Source organism: Mesoplodon mirus (assembly GCF_964341445.2).
Source record: "Mesoplodon mirus genome assembly, chromosome: 3".
Taxonomy (NCBI): Eukaryota; Metazoa; Chordata; class Mammalia; order Artiodactyla; family Ziphiidae; genus Mesoplodon; species Mesoplodon mirus.
In genome coordinates, this window is record NC_138978.1 from 861,109 (window position 1) to 878,254 (window position 17,146).

The 17,146-nt window shown below is 44.8% G+C and overlaps 1 protein-coding gene across 1 annotated transcript in view; it reads right to left on the reverse strand.

The window, feature by feature from the left end:
* Positions 1 to 17,146, reverse strand: part of CFAP74 (cilia and flagella associated protein 74) — a 75,806-nt gene that overhangs the window by 48,034 nt on the left and 10,626 nt on the right. The window contains exons 2-6 of the mRNA XM_082615271.1: positions 4,262 to 4,344; positions 3,353 to 3,437; positions 3,130 to 3,270; positions 2,744 to 2,842; positions 1,840 to 1,923 (exon numbers count right to left, since the gene is read on the reverse strand). Coding sequence (XP_082471397.1) covers positions 1,840 to 1,923; positions 2,744 to 2,842; positions 3,130 to 3,270; positions 3,353 to 3,437; positions 4,262 to 4,325 — 473 coding nt within the window. The 5' untranslated portion in view covers positions 4,326 to 4,344. The remainder of the gene's footprint in view (positions 1 to 1,839; positions 1,924 to 2,743; positions 2,843 to 3,129; positions 3,271 to 3,352; positions 3,438 to 4,261; positions 4,345 to 17,146) is intronic.

Below are 17,146 nucleotides of genomic sequence, written 5' to 3' on the forward strand. Positions count from 1 at the left end.
AATAATGATGATGGGACTTCCCTGGTGGCACAGTGGTTAAGAATCTGCCTGCCAATGCAGGAGACACGGGTTCGAGCCCTGGTCCGGGAATGTCCCACATGCCACGGAGCAACTAAGCCCGTGCGCCACAACTACTGAGCCTGCGCTCTGGTGCCCGCAAGCCGCAACTACTGAGCCTGAATGCCACAACTACTGAGCCCACGCACCTAGAGCCCGTGCTCCGCAACAAGAGAAGCCACCACAATGAGAAGCCCACGCACCGCAACGAAGGGTAGACCCCGCTCGCAACAACTACAGAAAGCCCGTGCACAGCAGTGGAGACCCAACACAGCCAAAAATAAATAAATTAATTAATTAAAAAAAAATGATGGAGCAGGTTATAACCCACTGCATAGAACAGAAGCCAAAGAGTCTACACTGACACGTAAAGAAACATGGGGAAGAGAACACTGTTCTTTACAGCGGAACGCTAACTTGTACATTTAGAAGGAATTACGGAATTAGAAAATTGCCCTTTGGCAACCATCATCATAACTGATTCAAGTGAGAAGCATCAATAAATGCAAACACCAGAGCGTGAAAGGGATGAGGATGGGGTTTTCCACTCTCACAGTATGTACCACAAATTCCATGTTAGTTTCCAAAGGAAAAGTGTGACTCTGCATTGAAGAAACCCTGCATGGGACTTCCCTGGTGGTCCAATGGGTAAGACTCTGTGCTCCCAATGCAGGGGGCCCAGGTTCGATCCCTGGTCAGGGAACTAGATCCCACATGCATGCTGCAACTAAAGATCTCACATGCTGCAACTGAGACCTGGTGCAGCCTAAATAAATAAATAAAATTAATATTTTTTTTAAAAGTGTAAACTTTAGGGACTTCCCTGGTGGTCCAGTGGTTAAGACTCCTAGCTCCCGATGCAGGAGGCCTGTGTTCGATCCCTGGTCAGGGAACTAGATCCCGCATGCCTCAACTAAGACCCAGCACAGCCAAATAAATAAATAAATATTTTTAAAAAATGTGTAAACCTTAAAACCAAAAAAAAAAACCCCTGCACACCCCATCTCGATCAAGCGACCAAAGTTCCCCCACTGGAAATGGAACCGGTGGCCATCGTACGCCTTGTTGGCGGTGGGGGGTGGGGCGAGCAGCACACGGGGGGTTCTAGACCGCCGCCCTGAGGAAACATCACACACAGGCAACTCGGGGGACGTTTCCTGGCCCAGATGCTTCAAAAACCATCAATGTCACGAGCGTCACGGGAAGACTGAGGGTCTTTCCTACTGGAGGTGGGGCGACCCCATGCAACCCCCCGGGTGTGAAGTGTCACCGGGATGGTGGGGAGAGCAAGGGGACACCGGGGGTTCTTGGTGCTATTTCTGCAACTCTTCTGTGAATTTGAAATTGTTTCAAAATTTAGAAGTTTTTAAAAAAACTAAATGGACCATACAGTGATCCGACACAGGCAGGGCCCGGGGGGCTTCGCGGCGCTGGTGGGGACCAGCTGGTGCAGAGAGGAAGCTGCCAAGACAAGCTCCGCGTACAGGATTTGACGCAGCAGTGTCTCCTTGCCGGGGTGGGGGGAGGGGCCGCTCTCAGAAGAGGTGTGAGGCTCTTTTAAAAATCCTGCTGGTAGTTCTCTGGAGGCTCAAAGAGCAGGAAAAAAGGAAAAAGAAGATGATTTCACAGTTCCTGAGAACTCAGGCAAACATGGAGAACGCGCAAAACACTTAAACAATGGAAAGTCTCAGCTACCTTTCAATTTTTAGGCAGCTTGAAAGTCAAGCACAAAATGTCATTCTTCATCTTCAAACCCGTCCCTGCTCAATGGCCTGGACTTACACACTCTCCTGCGGCACGGCCGTCATCTTCGCCTGCAGGTCCCTCTCGTTCCCCAGCTCTGAGCACAGGCGCTGGGATGCTGCCCTGCAGAGGGCAGGTGGGTCAGGGCCTCAGGGGCTGCCGGCCTTCAGGCTCAGCGATGCCTTCGCCTGACTTTTCGTCTAAACTGGCCGACTGGGAGGGCAGGGCTGTGGCCGAAGGAAGACTTCTCCTGGGCCCATTTCGTGGATCTGACCCCGCTCCCGCCCCCTCCCGCCCCCTCTCCACTGGCCTCTCATTCTTCCAAGGATGGGGAGCCAGCCCCCTGGTTGCCAGCCCCTCAGGAAGGACCCAGCACACTCACCTAACGACTAGAAGCATCTTGGGGGCCAAAAAGCCCCTGAGAGACCCTCCTGGCCGAGCCCACTCTGAGATCTACTTCATCTCCCTCTGCCCTCCTGGTCACCCAAGCCCAGTTACACTCTGAGGTGTAGCCACTTCGTGGGGGCGCTCAGATGAACAGGGTGGGTGGGCGGGCACAGGACAGAGAGGTGTGCCGCCCCGCAAGACACCCCTCTAAGGGCAGGAGCGGGCGGGGCATCTCTCGGAGAGCAGCCTGGAGGGACACTGACCAGAGGGCTCTGGGCTGCAGGCACATGACCTGGCATCCTTGCCTGCTGCCCTGGGCCCTGCACTCACCGCCCCACCCCAGCCGTTGTGCCGCTGTCCCTACCACTCTTGTCTCAGCCTGCAGGTCCCCTCCTCAGGGAGGCCTCCCCTGGCCACCTGCCTCAAAGTGATCACCCCTCCTGACTCGTGGCCACCTGACTCCTGATGTCCACTTGGGTTGCCCGATTCCCACATGGCCGGGAAGTGGGTCCGCCCCCCCGCGCCCGCGGGCCCCAGGGCCCCACCTCCGACCTACGTGTTGCCCGCGGCTCCCTCCGCGGCTAGGCCGGCCGCCCCGCTCTCCTGCTGCTTGGCGAGGGGCCCCATCCCCCGGCGGCAAGCACGCAGCTCCACCCTGAAAGTTGGAGCCTGCATCGGTAACCAGCTCCCTGCACTCCAGGCCCTCCGATCGGGGCGGGGCCGGCAGCTGGCACAGGCTCTCCTGCGGGCATCTCAAGTATTTAGGAGTAAAGTTTCATGATGTCATCAATTTGCCTTCAAGTTTCAACTTTTCTGTGTTTGAAATTTTTCTTTGCAGACATTGGAGAACGCACTGCAGTGTCACCGCCAATCGGACAGGAGTGGAGGGCGGCGAACCCCGCACAGATGGGCCCCGGCCAGAGCCCGGCCCGCCCCGCTCACCTCGTTTTCTGAATGAAAAGGTCTTTCTCTTCATGCAGCTGGTCTAGGTGGCTCAGGTCCCTCCGCAGGAGTGAGGTCTGCGTTCTGTCCTGGACGGCTGGTCTCTGCTTCCTCTTGTCTGCATCCTGCTCTTTCCCTGGACTTAACACGGAAAGGACGCCGGCTGCCATCCCGTGGGGAGCGCGTCCTGCCCCTCCCCCTCCCCCTGCCCCGGGTTAATTACCAGGAGCTTCCTGGGTCCGCCTTATTCTCAGCCTCCCCAGGGACAGAGCCCAGCACAAACTCCGGATCCTCCGGTTCATCTGTTTCTAGAAACAGAGTGAGAGTTAAAACAACAGAATGCAGATGGAGACCTTCAAGCCTGAAGTTCCGGGGTAAATCCTGACACACGCAAACTGGGCAATGATGGGATGGCGGCTCAGAGCAGTGGTTCTCAAAGTGTGGCCCAGGGAACCCTTCCAAGGGGTCTGCAAAGTCAAAACTATTTTCATAATAATAGCAAAACACTATTGTCTTTCCCACCCTTGTTTCATGAGCGTAGAGTGGAGTTTTCTAAAGGCCACGTGACGACATATCAGAGCAGACTAGTCAGAGGCAGACGTGAAATCCAGCTGCCTGCACTTAAACCAGGCTCTTCATGTTACATACAACAGGTTCATTATTGCCATTTTTTTTTTTTTTTTTTTGCGGTACGCAGGCCTCTCACTGTTGTGGCCTCTCCCGTTGCGGAGCACAGGCTCCAGACGCGCAGGCCCAGCGGCCATGGCTCACGGGCCCAGCCGCTCCGCGGTATGTGGGATCCTCCCGGACCGGGGCACGAACCCGCGTCCCCTGCATCGGCAGGCGGACTCTCAACCACTGCGCCACCAGGGAAGCCCCATTATTGCCATTTTAAGCAATAACAAAAAACTGGGAAACTACAGTCGGCCACTGAACTTCAAAGTCTCAGCCACGTGGATCTTTCTTCTGATTAAACACAGAATAATATAAGCTACCTTTTTGAGAAAAAATATGAGTTTAAAAGATGTAGTCTCTCTGGAAAAAGGAAATTAAAGGGCAACTATTTAAGCACATCGTTTGTCTTCTGTGTGTTGAAACGTGTCTTATTTGTGAAAAGACCTTTCTTAATTACCATCCTCCGTAAGGGGGGCGTCGTCCAAAAGCTTCTTAGGGAACAGGCTGGCATCTTCTTCCATCTTGGGAGGCAGAAATTAGCTACAAAAATTTTTACAAAACATAGATGACACATTTAAAAAAAACTAAAAAACCGGATTTCATAAGAGTTAACAATTTCTCTTGTAAAAAGACATTAAGAAAATGAAGAGAGGCCACAGAATCTGAAAAAAATATTTGCAGCACATATATGTAACAAAAGTCTTGTACTCAGATTATATATAAAGAACTCCTAAATAACAGCAATAGAAAGTCCAAACCCCAATTGAAAAGGGACAAAAATTTTAGAACAGACACGACAAAAGAAGACGCACGAGTGACCATAGGCTCGTGGAACTTTGTAAACATCATTAGTCACTAGGGAATCAAATCAAAACCATAACCAGACACTACTACACACCTGTTAGAACGCCCCAAATCAAAAATACCAAATACTAAACCATAACCCTAGATGCTATCAACATATACTAACCATAGGACCCAGAAATCCTACTGTGAGGTATTTACCCAAGAGAAACAGAAGTATGTCCACAAAAAAACTTGTACAGGAATGCTCACAGCAACCTTATTCACAACAGCCCCAAACTGGAAGCAATCCAAATGTCCATCATGATGAGAACGGATTCTGAGAAACAGATTCTGGCACATTCACACAAAGGAATAATAGTGATAAAGAGAACGGAGTCTGATGCACAGAGCACCGCAGATGAATCTCAGACACACCGTGTTACGTGCAGGAAGGCAGACACAGAAGAGCATGTATGAAGCCCCAGAACAGGCAGGACTAGAGGGCGATGATGGAAATGAGGCGCAGCTTCTGGGTTAGAGGCAGGGGATGGGGACGGCCGGGGGCTACGAGGGACTGGGCGGAGGACGGAAACGGTCTGCATCTTGTTTTGGGTGGTGGCTACACAGGTGTCCACAAGTGTCAAACTCACACTAGTGAACATTTAATTTGTGTGTACATTACAGCGTGTACATGTTATCTCCATAAAACGCAGGCACAGAGTCCAGAGACAACTGCTAAGGGGTTTCAGAATATTCATTACAGTTTAATAATCATTTCGGGAACATTGGGAGATGCCTGTGTAGAACTTGGTACAGACGTTGATATTAAATGTTGATGTTATGGACGAGGTGCTGAAATTGTAGACCAGTTTGTTTTCATTGCTGAATTTAGCAACTGCTCCAGAATAAGTCACTGAAAAATATTTTCAAAACCTAATAATGTTTCCTTGATAAATCATTAATAAATCAATGCCAGTCATTTATTTTTTAAATGCTACAAAAAAAAAAAAAACCCTTTGTGCATTAAAGCCCCGAGAGGCAGAATTTTGAGGCATCTTGTAAAATACCAACAATATTCCTCCCAACTGAAGACACCTCTTAGTCTACCAGCCTGCGGATGGTGGATGCAGAACTTTCAGAAGATGCTTACAAAGTGGTCCAGCCTGTCCTGCCCTGGGCTCGTGAGTTCCATGCGCTCATCACGTCGCGTACAAAACACAGTGTAACCAATGCCCCCCGTGGGCGACACTCTGCTAAGAGGAGGGACGTCTCACGCAGCTCCATCTGCAGTGACAACATCCACCACACACACTCGGAATGTCCAGCTGAAGACGCTGGTCCCAGAAGGGGAGTCCCTGAGCCCCTCACATCCTCACTAGAACAGCCGTGGCAGGATTCAGTGTTTTCAGGACACGAGTCTACAAGGATGCGGCAGACGCGAGAAGAACAGAGGGAACACAACAGGACCCAGCGTGCGGAAGGGCGCGCGTTGAGGGGCCCCAAGGCCCCGTGGGCATCGCACAACCTGGGGGTCAGGAGCTGGGCGCCTCTGACGGGCGGGTGAAGTGGGATCAAACACAGAGATTTGCTAAAATGTGCTTAAGAGGCACGTGGACCTTCTGTTTGAGAATTGGCTGGCCAGCATGCAAATAACCAAAAATGCTGGAAAAATTGTATTTTAATTGTCTTAAGGGTCTTGAAGAATTGACATTACGAAATTATCAGGTCAAAATCTAAGTGAAGACAAGAATACAAATAGATGAAGTGACCAAGCTAAAGAAAAGTATCTTATCAAATTAGATTTTAAAAACCACCAGCAACAAAACCAACAAAAATCTAACTTTTTATTTTTAAAAAACTTATTTATTTTTAGCTGCACTGAGTCTTTGTTGCTGCCCGCGGGCTTTCTCCAGTTGCGGAGAGCAGGGGCTACTCTCCACTGAGGTGCGCAGGCTTCTCATTGCAGTGGATTCTCTTGTTGTGGAGCGTGGGGTCTAGGCGCACGGGCTTCAGTAGTTGTGGCACACGGGCTTAGTTGCTCCGCGGCATGTGGGATCTTCCCGGACCAGGGCTCAAACCCGTGTCCCTTGCATTGGCAGGCGGATTCTTAACCACTGCGCCACCAGGGAAGCCCACTTTTTACTGTTTAAAAGAGAATTCTAAAGCAATAACGTACAGAAGCACTACATTTTCAGAGTCAGACAAAGACGGCCTATATAGAAACTGTAACAGGAAGCTGGTGGCGTTGTCTAGAAACAGACAAAAATACTTTAGGCAAAAAGCAGTAACAGCAGGAAGAGGGTCAGGTCATCACCAGATGCTCAGCTCACCAGGAAGATACAACGGTGGTAAATCCACGTGTAGTCAAACGCACGGCCACTAAATAGACAAAGCAAAGACTGGCAGAACAAGGAGAAAGAGTCTGAAGTACAAACTCTAGCGGGAGATTTGAACACGCCTCTCTCAGGAACTGACAACAAAACCAGGCAAAACAAGTCACTAATGACACACATGTAAACAACATCATTAACAAACTGAACCCCACTGACATACATAGAACAAAAACAACTATGGAAATTTAAGTGCTCCCTTAAACCATGACACAGAATATTTACAAAAACTATCTACTGGGGCTTCCCTGGTGGCACAGTGGTTGAGAGCCCGCCTGCTGATGCAGGCGACACGGGTTCGTGCCCCGGTCCGGGAAGATCCCACATGCCGCGGAGCGGCTGGGCCCGTGAGCCATGGCCGCTGAGCCTGCGCCTCCGGAGCCTGTGCTCCACAACGGGAGAGGCCACAACAGTGAGAGGCCCGTGTACCGCAAAAAACAAACAAACAAACAAAACTACCTACTGGCCCCGAAGCAGGACTCAACAAATTTCAAAGAACTAAAATCATACAAAGCTTATTCTCTGACCAAATTAATCAGCCCAAATCAATAATAAATAGAGAAAAGCAGCCAAGATGGGGGAGTAGGAAGACCCCTGAGCTCACCTTCTCCCATGGACACAAAGAGAATCACCCTATTCACAGAGCAACTAGTGATGAGAAAGACCAGACGCTTAGAAGAGAAGACTGTCTACAACTGAAGATGTACAGGAGGACTCACAACAGGCTGGGCAGGAGGGGTGGAGCTGCGGTGTAGTCAAGACCCAAACCCCCAGGTGGGTAAGCTGTGCATGGGAGGATAATCACAACTGCAGAGGTGCGCCCCAAGGAGTCAGGGCTCTAAGCCCCATGTCAGGTTCCCCAGCCTGGGGTCCTGCACCAGGAAGTCGAGCCCGAAGAACATCTGGCTCTGAAGGTGAGAGGGGCTTCCTTCCAGGGGAGCCAGAGTGCTGTGTGAAATAGAGATGCCACTCTTAAAGGACACAAAATCTCACGTGCTCAGGGCCCAGGACAAAAGCAGGAAATTGAGAGGAGCCTGGGTCAGACCCACCTGCTGATCTTGGGGAGCCTCCTGGAGAGGCTGCGGGCAAGGGCAGCTCATCCGGGGGACACAGACACTGGTGGCAGCTATTTTGGGGGCAGCTCGTTCTAACACAAGGACACTGGTGCTGCAAGCGCCATTTCAGAATCCTCCCTCTGGCTTATTAGTGCCAGGACCTGCCCTGCATACCAGCCTGTAGGCACCAGTATGGGGATGCCTCAGGCCAAGCAGTGAGCTGGGCAGGGGCATAACTCCACCTGCCAGTAGGCTGGCTGCTTTAAGACTTCCTGAACCCACAGCCGCACCAGGACCTCGCGCTGTCCACCTGAGGGCCCAGGACCCAGTCCTGCTCACCACTGCCCAGCACCAGCCCCAGGACCAGTGTCACCCACTAGTGGGCAGCACCAGCCACAGGACCCCCTGGACCCTGGCCCTGCCCACCAGTGGGCTGATACTCCTACTCTAGGACTCCCAGGCCACTTACATCAATGGACAGATTGTCCAGACAGAAAATCAGTAAGGAAACACTGGCCTTAAATGACACATTAGACCAACTGAACTTAATTGATCTATCCTGAACATTCCATCCCAAAACAGCAAATACACATTCTTTTCAAGTATACAGGAAACATTCTCCAGGACAGATCACATGCTAGGCCACAAAACAAGTCTCAATAAATTTAAGAAAATTGAAATCATATCAGGCATCTTTTATGATCACAATGCTGTGAGACTAAAAATCAACTACAAGAAAAAAACTGCAAGAAACACAAACATGTGGAGGCTAAACAATATGCTACTATGCAACCAATGGATCACTGAAGAAATCAAAGAAGAAATTAAAAGAATACCTGGACCCAAATGAAAATGAAAAGCAAATAATCCAAAATCTGTGGGATGCCGCAAAAGCAGTTATAAGAAGGAAGTTTACAGCAATACAAGCTTACCTCAGGAAACAAGAAAAATCTCAAATAAACAACCTAACCGTACACCTGAAGCCTAACCCTAAGTAGAGGAAGCAGAACAAACAAAACTCAAAGTTAGTAGGACAGAATTCATAAAGATCAGAGCAGAAATAAATGAAATAGAGACTTTAAAAAACAATCAGAAAAATCAATGAAACTAAGAGCTGGTTCTTTGAAAAGATAAACAAAATTGATAAACCTTTAGCCCAACTCATGAAGAGAAAAAGAGAAAGGGCCCAAATATAGAAAATCAGAAGTGAAAAAGAAGCCACAACCAGAAATATAGATCAATGGAACAGGACAGAAAGCCCAGAAATAAGTCCACATGCTTACAGTCAATTAATCTACAACAAAGGAGGCAAGAATATACCATGCAGAAAAGACAGTGTCTTTAATAAGTGGTGCTGGTAAAACTGAATGGCTACGTGTAAAATAATGAAATTAGAACATTCTCTAATACCATACACAAAAATACACTCAAAATGGATTAAAGACCTAATTGTAAGACCAGATACTATAAAACTCTTAGAGGAAAACATAGGCAGGATACCCTTTGACATAAATTGTAGCAATATCTTTTTGCTTCCACTTCCACAGTAATGAAAATAAAAACAAAATAAACAAATGGGACCTAGTTAAACTTCAAAGCTTTTGCACAACAAAGGAAATCACAAACAAAATGAAAAGACAAGCCAGAGAATGGGAGAAAATATTTGCAAATGAAGCGACCAACAAGGGATTAATCTCTAAAATATACAAACAGCTCATGCAGCTCAATATCAAAAAAACAAACAACCTGGGCTTCCCTGGTGGCGCAGTGTTTGACAGTCCTCCTGCCGATGCAGGGGACACGGGTTCGTGCCCCGGTCCGGGAAGATCCCACATGCCGCGGAGCGGCTAGGCCCGTGAGCCATGGCCGCTGAGCCTGCGCGTCTGGAGCCTGTGCTCCGCAATGGGAGAGGCCACAACAGTGAGAGGCCCGCATACCACAAAGAAAAAAATAATCAAAAAATGGACAGAAGATCTAAATAGACACCTCTCCAAAGAAGACATAAAGATGGCCAAAAAGCACATGAAAAGACGCTTGACATTGCTAATTATTAGAGAAATGAAAATCAAAACTACAATGAAGTTATCACCTCACACCAGTCAGAATGGCCATCATCAAAAAGTCTACAAACAATAAATGCTGGAGAGGGTGTGGAGAAAAGGGAACCCTCTTGCACTGTAGGTGGCAATGTAAATTGGTACAACCACTATGGAGAACAGTATGGAGATTCCATAAAAAACTGAAAATAGAACTACCATACGGTCCAGCAATCCCACTCCTGGGCATATATCTGGAGAAAACCATAATTTGAAAAGATACATGCACCCCCAATGTTCACTGCAGCACTATTTAAAATAGCCAAGATATGAAAGCAACCTAAATGTCCATCAACATATGAATGGGAAAAGAAGATGTGGTACATATATACAATGGAATATTACTCAGCCATAAAAAGGAATGAAATAATGCCATTTGCAGCAACATGGAAGGACCTAGAGATTATCATACTAAATGAATTAAGTCAGACAAAGACAAATGTCATATAATATCACTTATATGTGGAATCTTAAAAAAATGGTACAAATGAACTTATTTACAAAATAGAAGCAGACTTCACAGACTTCGAAAACAAACTCAAGGTTACCAAAGGGGAAAGGGGGGGGGAGGGAAAAATGAGGAGTTTGGGATTAACATATACGCACTACTAAATATATACAATAGATAATCAACAAGGACCTACTGTATAGTACAGGGAACTCTACTCAATATTCTGTAGTAATCTATATGGAAAAAGAGTCTGAAAAAGAATGGATATATGTGTACATATATCTGAATCACTTTGTTGTACACCTGAAACTAACACAATATTGTAAAGCAACTATACTCCAATATAAAATAAAAATTAAACTGAAAAAAGAAGTTACAACTGACACCACAGATACACAAAGGATCATAAGAGATTACCACAAAAAATTATTTTAAAAAAAACTCCAAACAAACAGAAGTCCAGGACCAGATGGCTTCACAGGTGAATTCTACCAAACATTTACAGAAGAGTGAACACCTAGCCTTCTCAAACTATTCCAGAAATTTGCAGAGAAAGGAATGCTTCTGAACTCATTCTACAAGGCCAGCATCACCCTGATACTAAAACCAGACAACAACATCACAAAAAAAGAAAATTATAGGCCAATATCACTGACAAACATAGATGCAAAAATCCTCAATAAAATATTAGCAAACTGAATCCAACAATACATTAAAAGGATCATACACCACGATAAAGTGGGATTTATACCAGGGATGCAAGGATGTTTCAATATCCACAAATCAATCAATGTGATACATGACATTAACAAATTGAAGAATAAAAATCATATGATCGGGACTTCCCTGGTGGTGCAGTGGTTAAGAATACACCTGCCAATGAAGGGGACATGGGTTTGAGCCCTGGTCCAGGAAGATTCCACATGCCTCGGAGCAACTAAGCCCATGCGCCACAACTACTGAGCTTGCACTCTAGAGCCCGCGAGCCACAACTACTGAAGCCCACGTGCCTAGAGCCTGTGCTCCTCAACAAGAGGAGCCACCGCAACGAGAAGTGCATGCACCAAAACAAAGAGTAGCCCCTGCGCGCTGCAACTAGAGAAAGCCCGCACGCAGCAACGAAGACCTAATGCAGCCAGAAAAAATAAATAAATAAAAATGTAAAAAAGTCATATGATCATCTCAATAGATGCAGGAAAAAGCTTCTGACAAAATTCTACTTCCATTTATGATAAAAACTCTCAACAAAGTGGGTATAGAGGAAACATACCTCAACATAATAAAGGTCGTTTATGACAAACCCACAGCTAACATCATTCTCAACAGTGAAAAGCTGGAAGCATTTCCTCTAAGATCAGGAACAAGACAGGGATGTCCACTCTCACCATTTTTATTCAACATAGTTTTGGAAGTCCTAGCCACAGCACTCAGACAAGAAAAAGAAAAAAAAAGGATCCAAATTGGAAAGGAAGGAGTAAAACTGTCACTGTTCACAGATGACATGACATTGTACATAGAAAATCCTAAAGATGCCACCAAAAAACTACTAGAATTCATCAGTGAATTCAGTAAAATTGCAGGATACAAAGTTAATACACAGAAATCTGTTGCATTTATATACACCAACAACAAACTATCAGAAGGAGAAATTAAGAAAACAATCCCATTTACAGTCCCATCAAAAAAGACTAAAACACCCAGGAATAAATCTAACTAAGGAAGTAAAAGACGTGTACTCAGAAAACTATAAGACACTGAAGAAAGAAATTAAAGACGACACAGGGCTTCCCTGGTGGCACAGTGGTTGAGAGTCCACCTGCCGATGCAGGGGACACGGGTTCATGCCCCAGTCCGGGAAGATCCCACATGCCGCGGAGCGGCTGGGCCCGTGAGCCATGGCCGCTGAGCCTGCGCGTCTGGAGCCTGTGCTCCGCAACGGGAGAGGCCACAACAGTGAGAGGCCCGCGTACTGCAAAAAAAAAAAAAAAAAAGACGACACAAACAGATGGAAAGATATACTGTGCTCGTGGATCGGAAGAATTCATATTGTTAAAATGACTATACTACCCAAGGCAATCTACAGATTCAATGTAATCCCTATCAAAATACCAATGGCACTTATCAATTTAAATAATTTAAAAATATGTATAGAAACAGAAAAGACCCCAAATAGCCAAAGCAATCTCCGAAGCTGGAGGAAACACACTTCCTGATTTTAAACTATATTCCAAACCTCCAGTAATGAAACCAGTATGGTACTGGCACAAAAATAGACACACAGATCAATAGAACAGAATAGAAAGCCCACAAATAAATAAATGTATATGGGAAATTAATCTACAACAAACGAGGCAAGAATATACAATGGGGAAAAGACAGCCTCTTCGATACATGGTTTTTGGAAAACTGAACAGCTACATGCAAAAGAATTGAACTGGACTACTCTCTCATACTATATATAAGAATAAATTCAAAATGGATTAAACAGGACTTCCCTGGTGGCACAGTGGTTAAGAATCCGCCTGCCAATGCAGGGGACATGGGTTCGAGCCCTGGTCCGGGAAGATCCCACATGCTGCAGAGCAACTAAGCCTGTGCACCACAACTATTGAGCCCACGCGCCACAGCTACTGAGCCCGCATGCCACATCTACTGAAGCCCACATGTCTAGAGCCTGTGCTCCGCAACAAAGAGTAGTCCCCGCTCGCCACAACTGAGAAAGCCCGCACACAGCAATGAAGACCCAACACAGCCCAAAAATAAATAAATTAATTAATTTTTAAAAAATGGATTGAAGGTTTAAATGTAAGACCAGAAACTGTAAAAATTCTAGAAGAAAATATAGGCAGTAAGATCTTTGACACCGAACTTAGTAATAATTTTTGGATTTGTCTCTTCAGGCAAAGGAAACAAAAGCAGAAATACACAGATGGGACTATATCAAACTAAAAAGCTTTTGTGCAGCGAAGAAAACTATTATCAAAACAAAAAGGCCAGGGACTTCCCTGGTAGTACAGTGGTTAAGAATCCGCCTGCCAATGCAGGGGACACGGGTTCGAGCCCTGGCCAGGAAGATCCCACATGCCATGGAGCAACTAAACCTGTGCGCCACAACTATTGAGCCTGCGCTCCAGAGCCCATGAGCCACAACTACTGAGCCCATGTGCCACAACTACTGAAGCCCGCGTGCCTAGAGCCCATGCTCCACAATGAGAAGCCTGCGCACCACGACGAAGAGTAGCCCCTGCTCGCCGCAACTAGAGAAAGCCCGTGCACAGCAACGAAGACCCAACACAGCCAAAAATAAATAAATAAGTAAATAAACAAACAAACAAACAAATAAATAAATAAAAATTTTAAAAGGCCATCTACTGAATGGCAGATGATATTTGCAAATATATCCAATAAGTGGTTAATATCCAAGATATATACAAACTCATACAACTCAACGTCCACAAACTGAACAACCTGATTAAAAAATGAGCAGAGGATCTGAATAGATATTTTTCCAAAGAAGATATACAAACGCTGGCCGAATACGACGGAAAGGGAACCTTCCTGCACTGCTGGTGGGAATGTAAATTGGTGCAGCCACTGTGGAAAACAGTATGGAAATTAGTCAAAAAAATTAAAAATAGAACTACCATATGATCCATCAATTTTACTCCTGGGTATTTATCAAGGGAAAAAACCCCCAAACACTAATTAGAAAAGACATATGCACCCTTATATTCATTGCAGCACTATTTACAATAGCCAAGATATGTAAGCACCGTAAGTACCCATCAACACGTGAATGGATAAAGAATATGTGGTATATATACACAATGGAGTACTACTCAGCCATAAAAAGAATGAAATCTTATCATCTGCAAAAATATGGATGGACCTCGAGGGTATTATGCTAAGTGAAATAAGTCAGATAGAGAAAGACAAATAATGTATGATTTCACTTATATTTAGAATCTAAAAAAACAAAACAAATGAACAAACATCATAAAACAGAAACAGAGTCATAGATACAGAGAACAAACAGGTGGTTGCCAGAGCGGGTGGGAGTGAGAGGGGGAGAGAAATAGGTAAGAGATATTGGAAGGTACAAACTTCCTGCTGAAAAATGAACAAGTCACAGGGACGAAATGTATAGTGCGGGGAACATAACAATAACTATATAGTATCTTTGTATGGTGACCTATCGTAATGAGACATATCCTGTGATCGCTTCAAAATGTATAGAAATATCGAAATATTATGTTGTGTAACAGGAACTAACATAGTGTTGTAGGCTAATTATATTTCAAAAACAAACAAAATCATAGAAAAAGAGGTCAGATTTGTAGTTACCAGAGGCGGGGGATTGGGGAAGGGGGAATTGGATGAGGGCATAAAAACGTACAAACTTCCAGTTATAAGATAAATAAGTACTAATGATGTAATGTACAACATGATAAATGTAATTAACACTTTGTATGTTATATATGAAAGTTGTTAAGAGGGTAAATCCTAAGAGTTCTCATCATGAGGAAGAATTTTTTTCTATTTCTTTAATTTTGTACCTATATGAGACGATGGATGTTCACTAAACTTATTTTGGTGATCAGTTCATGATGTTTATATGTCAAATCATTATGCTGTACACCTTAAACTTATACAGTGCTGTATGTCAATTATATTCCAATAAGACTGGAAGAAAAAAATCAAATCAAAAACTATAAATTCACCTTATTTTTTGAAAATAAGAAACAGACTTCTAAATAACCCGTGGGCCAAAGAAAAAAATCATAATGAAAATTATAAAATGTTTTTAACTGAGTTATAATGAAAATATCATATATCAAACTGAGTGTAGCCAAGGTAGAACAGAGTGAATCTGTAATCCTAAATGCTCATATCAGGAACAAGACAGGCTAAATATTAATGTGCTAAACATCCAACTCAAGGGGTTATACAGAGAGCTGCAATATAAACCCAAAGAAAGTAGAAGGAAGAAAACAAAAAAGATTAGAAATTAATGCTGCAAGACAAACATGTGATAGAGATGTTCCTCAAAGCCAAAAGTTTGTACTTTTAGAAGATTTATAAAACTGACAAATCTCTAATGAAACTGCTAAATAAAAAGAGAAAGAACAAATCATCCATATAAGAAGAAAAGGGTCTCTAACCATAGATACTACAGACATGAAAAAATGTAAAAATGTCATGAACCACTTTACACCAATAAATTTGAAAATTTAGACAATGGACAAATTATTAGAAAAATATTACTCACCAAAATTGTTTCAAGAACAAAAAGTAAAACACTTGAAAATTCCCACAGGCGTACAAGAAATTCAATCAAGAGTCCAATATGGGGACTCTGGGAGGGCTCACGCCAAGGAGTACTTCCCAGAAACGCTGCTGCCAGTGTCCTTGTCCTCACGGTGCGGCACAGCCACCCCCACCTCTGCAGGAGACCCTGCTACACTAGCAACTTCCATGGACCCCTGATTGCTGCTGAGGAGAACTGCCCTGTGGAGTTGACCGACGGACGATTGTGACATAAGCAGGTTCAGGTGACTGGCCCAGCAGGAGTGAGAAGAATTTATCTTCAGTATAAACTTTACTTTTCCAGTGTCTCTTCATTTGCCTGGGAGGTAAGAATACTGAGACTCAAGGAGATTAAGCAATGGAGTATTTTCACTGCTCAAATGTAATGATGTCAAGATGTTGATGGAGTGTTGACCACCCTTCATACACTGCTTTCTTCACCCAAGTGCTAATTCCATCTTACGAGACGCTGTGTCCTTTCCTGGCTGAGGAAACCAGGATCTACAGTGAGGGCAGACAGCAGAAGCAACAAGAACTACAATCCTGGAGCCTGTGGAACAAAAACCACATTCACAGAAAGACAGACAAGATGAAAAGGCAGACGGCTATGTACCAGATGAAGGAACAAGATAAAACCCCAGAAAAACAACTAAATGAAATGGAGATAGGCAACCTTCCAGAAAAAGAATTCAGAATAATGATAGTGAAGATGATCCAGGACCTCAGAAAAAGAATGGAGGCAATGATCGAGAAGATGCAAGAAATGTTTAACAAAGACCTAGAAGAATTAAAGAACAAACAGAGATGAACAATACAATAACTGAAATGAAAAATACACTAGAAGGAATCAATAGCAGAATAACTGAGGCAGAAGAACGGAGAAGTGACCTGGAAGACAGAATGGTGGAATTCACTGCTGCGCAACAGAATAAAGAAAAAAGAATGAAAAGAAACAAAGACAGCCTAAGAGACCTCTGGGACAACATTAAACACAACAATATTCGCATTATAGAGGTCCCAGAAGGAAAAGAGAGAAAGAAAGGACCAGGGAAAATATTTGAAGAGATTACAGTCAAAAACTTCCCTAACATGGGAAAGGAAATAGCCACCCAAGTCCAGGAAGCGCAGAAAGTCCCATACAGGATAAACCCAAGGGGAAACACACCAAGACACATAGTAATCAAATTGGCAAAAATTAAAGACAGAAAAATTATTGAAAGCAGCAAGGGAAAAACAATAAATAACACACAAGGGAAC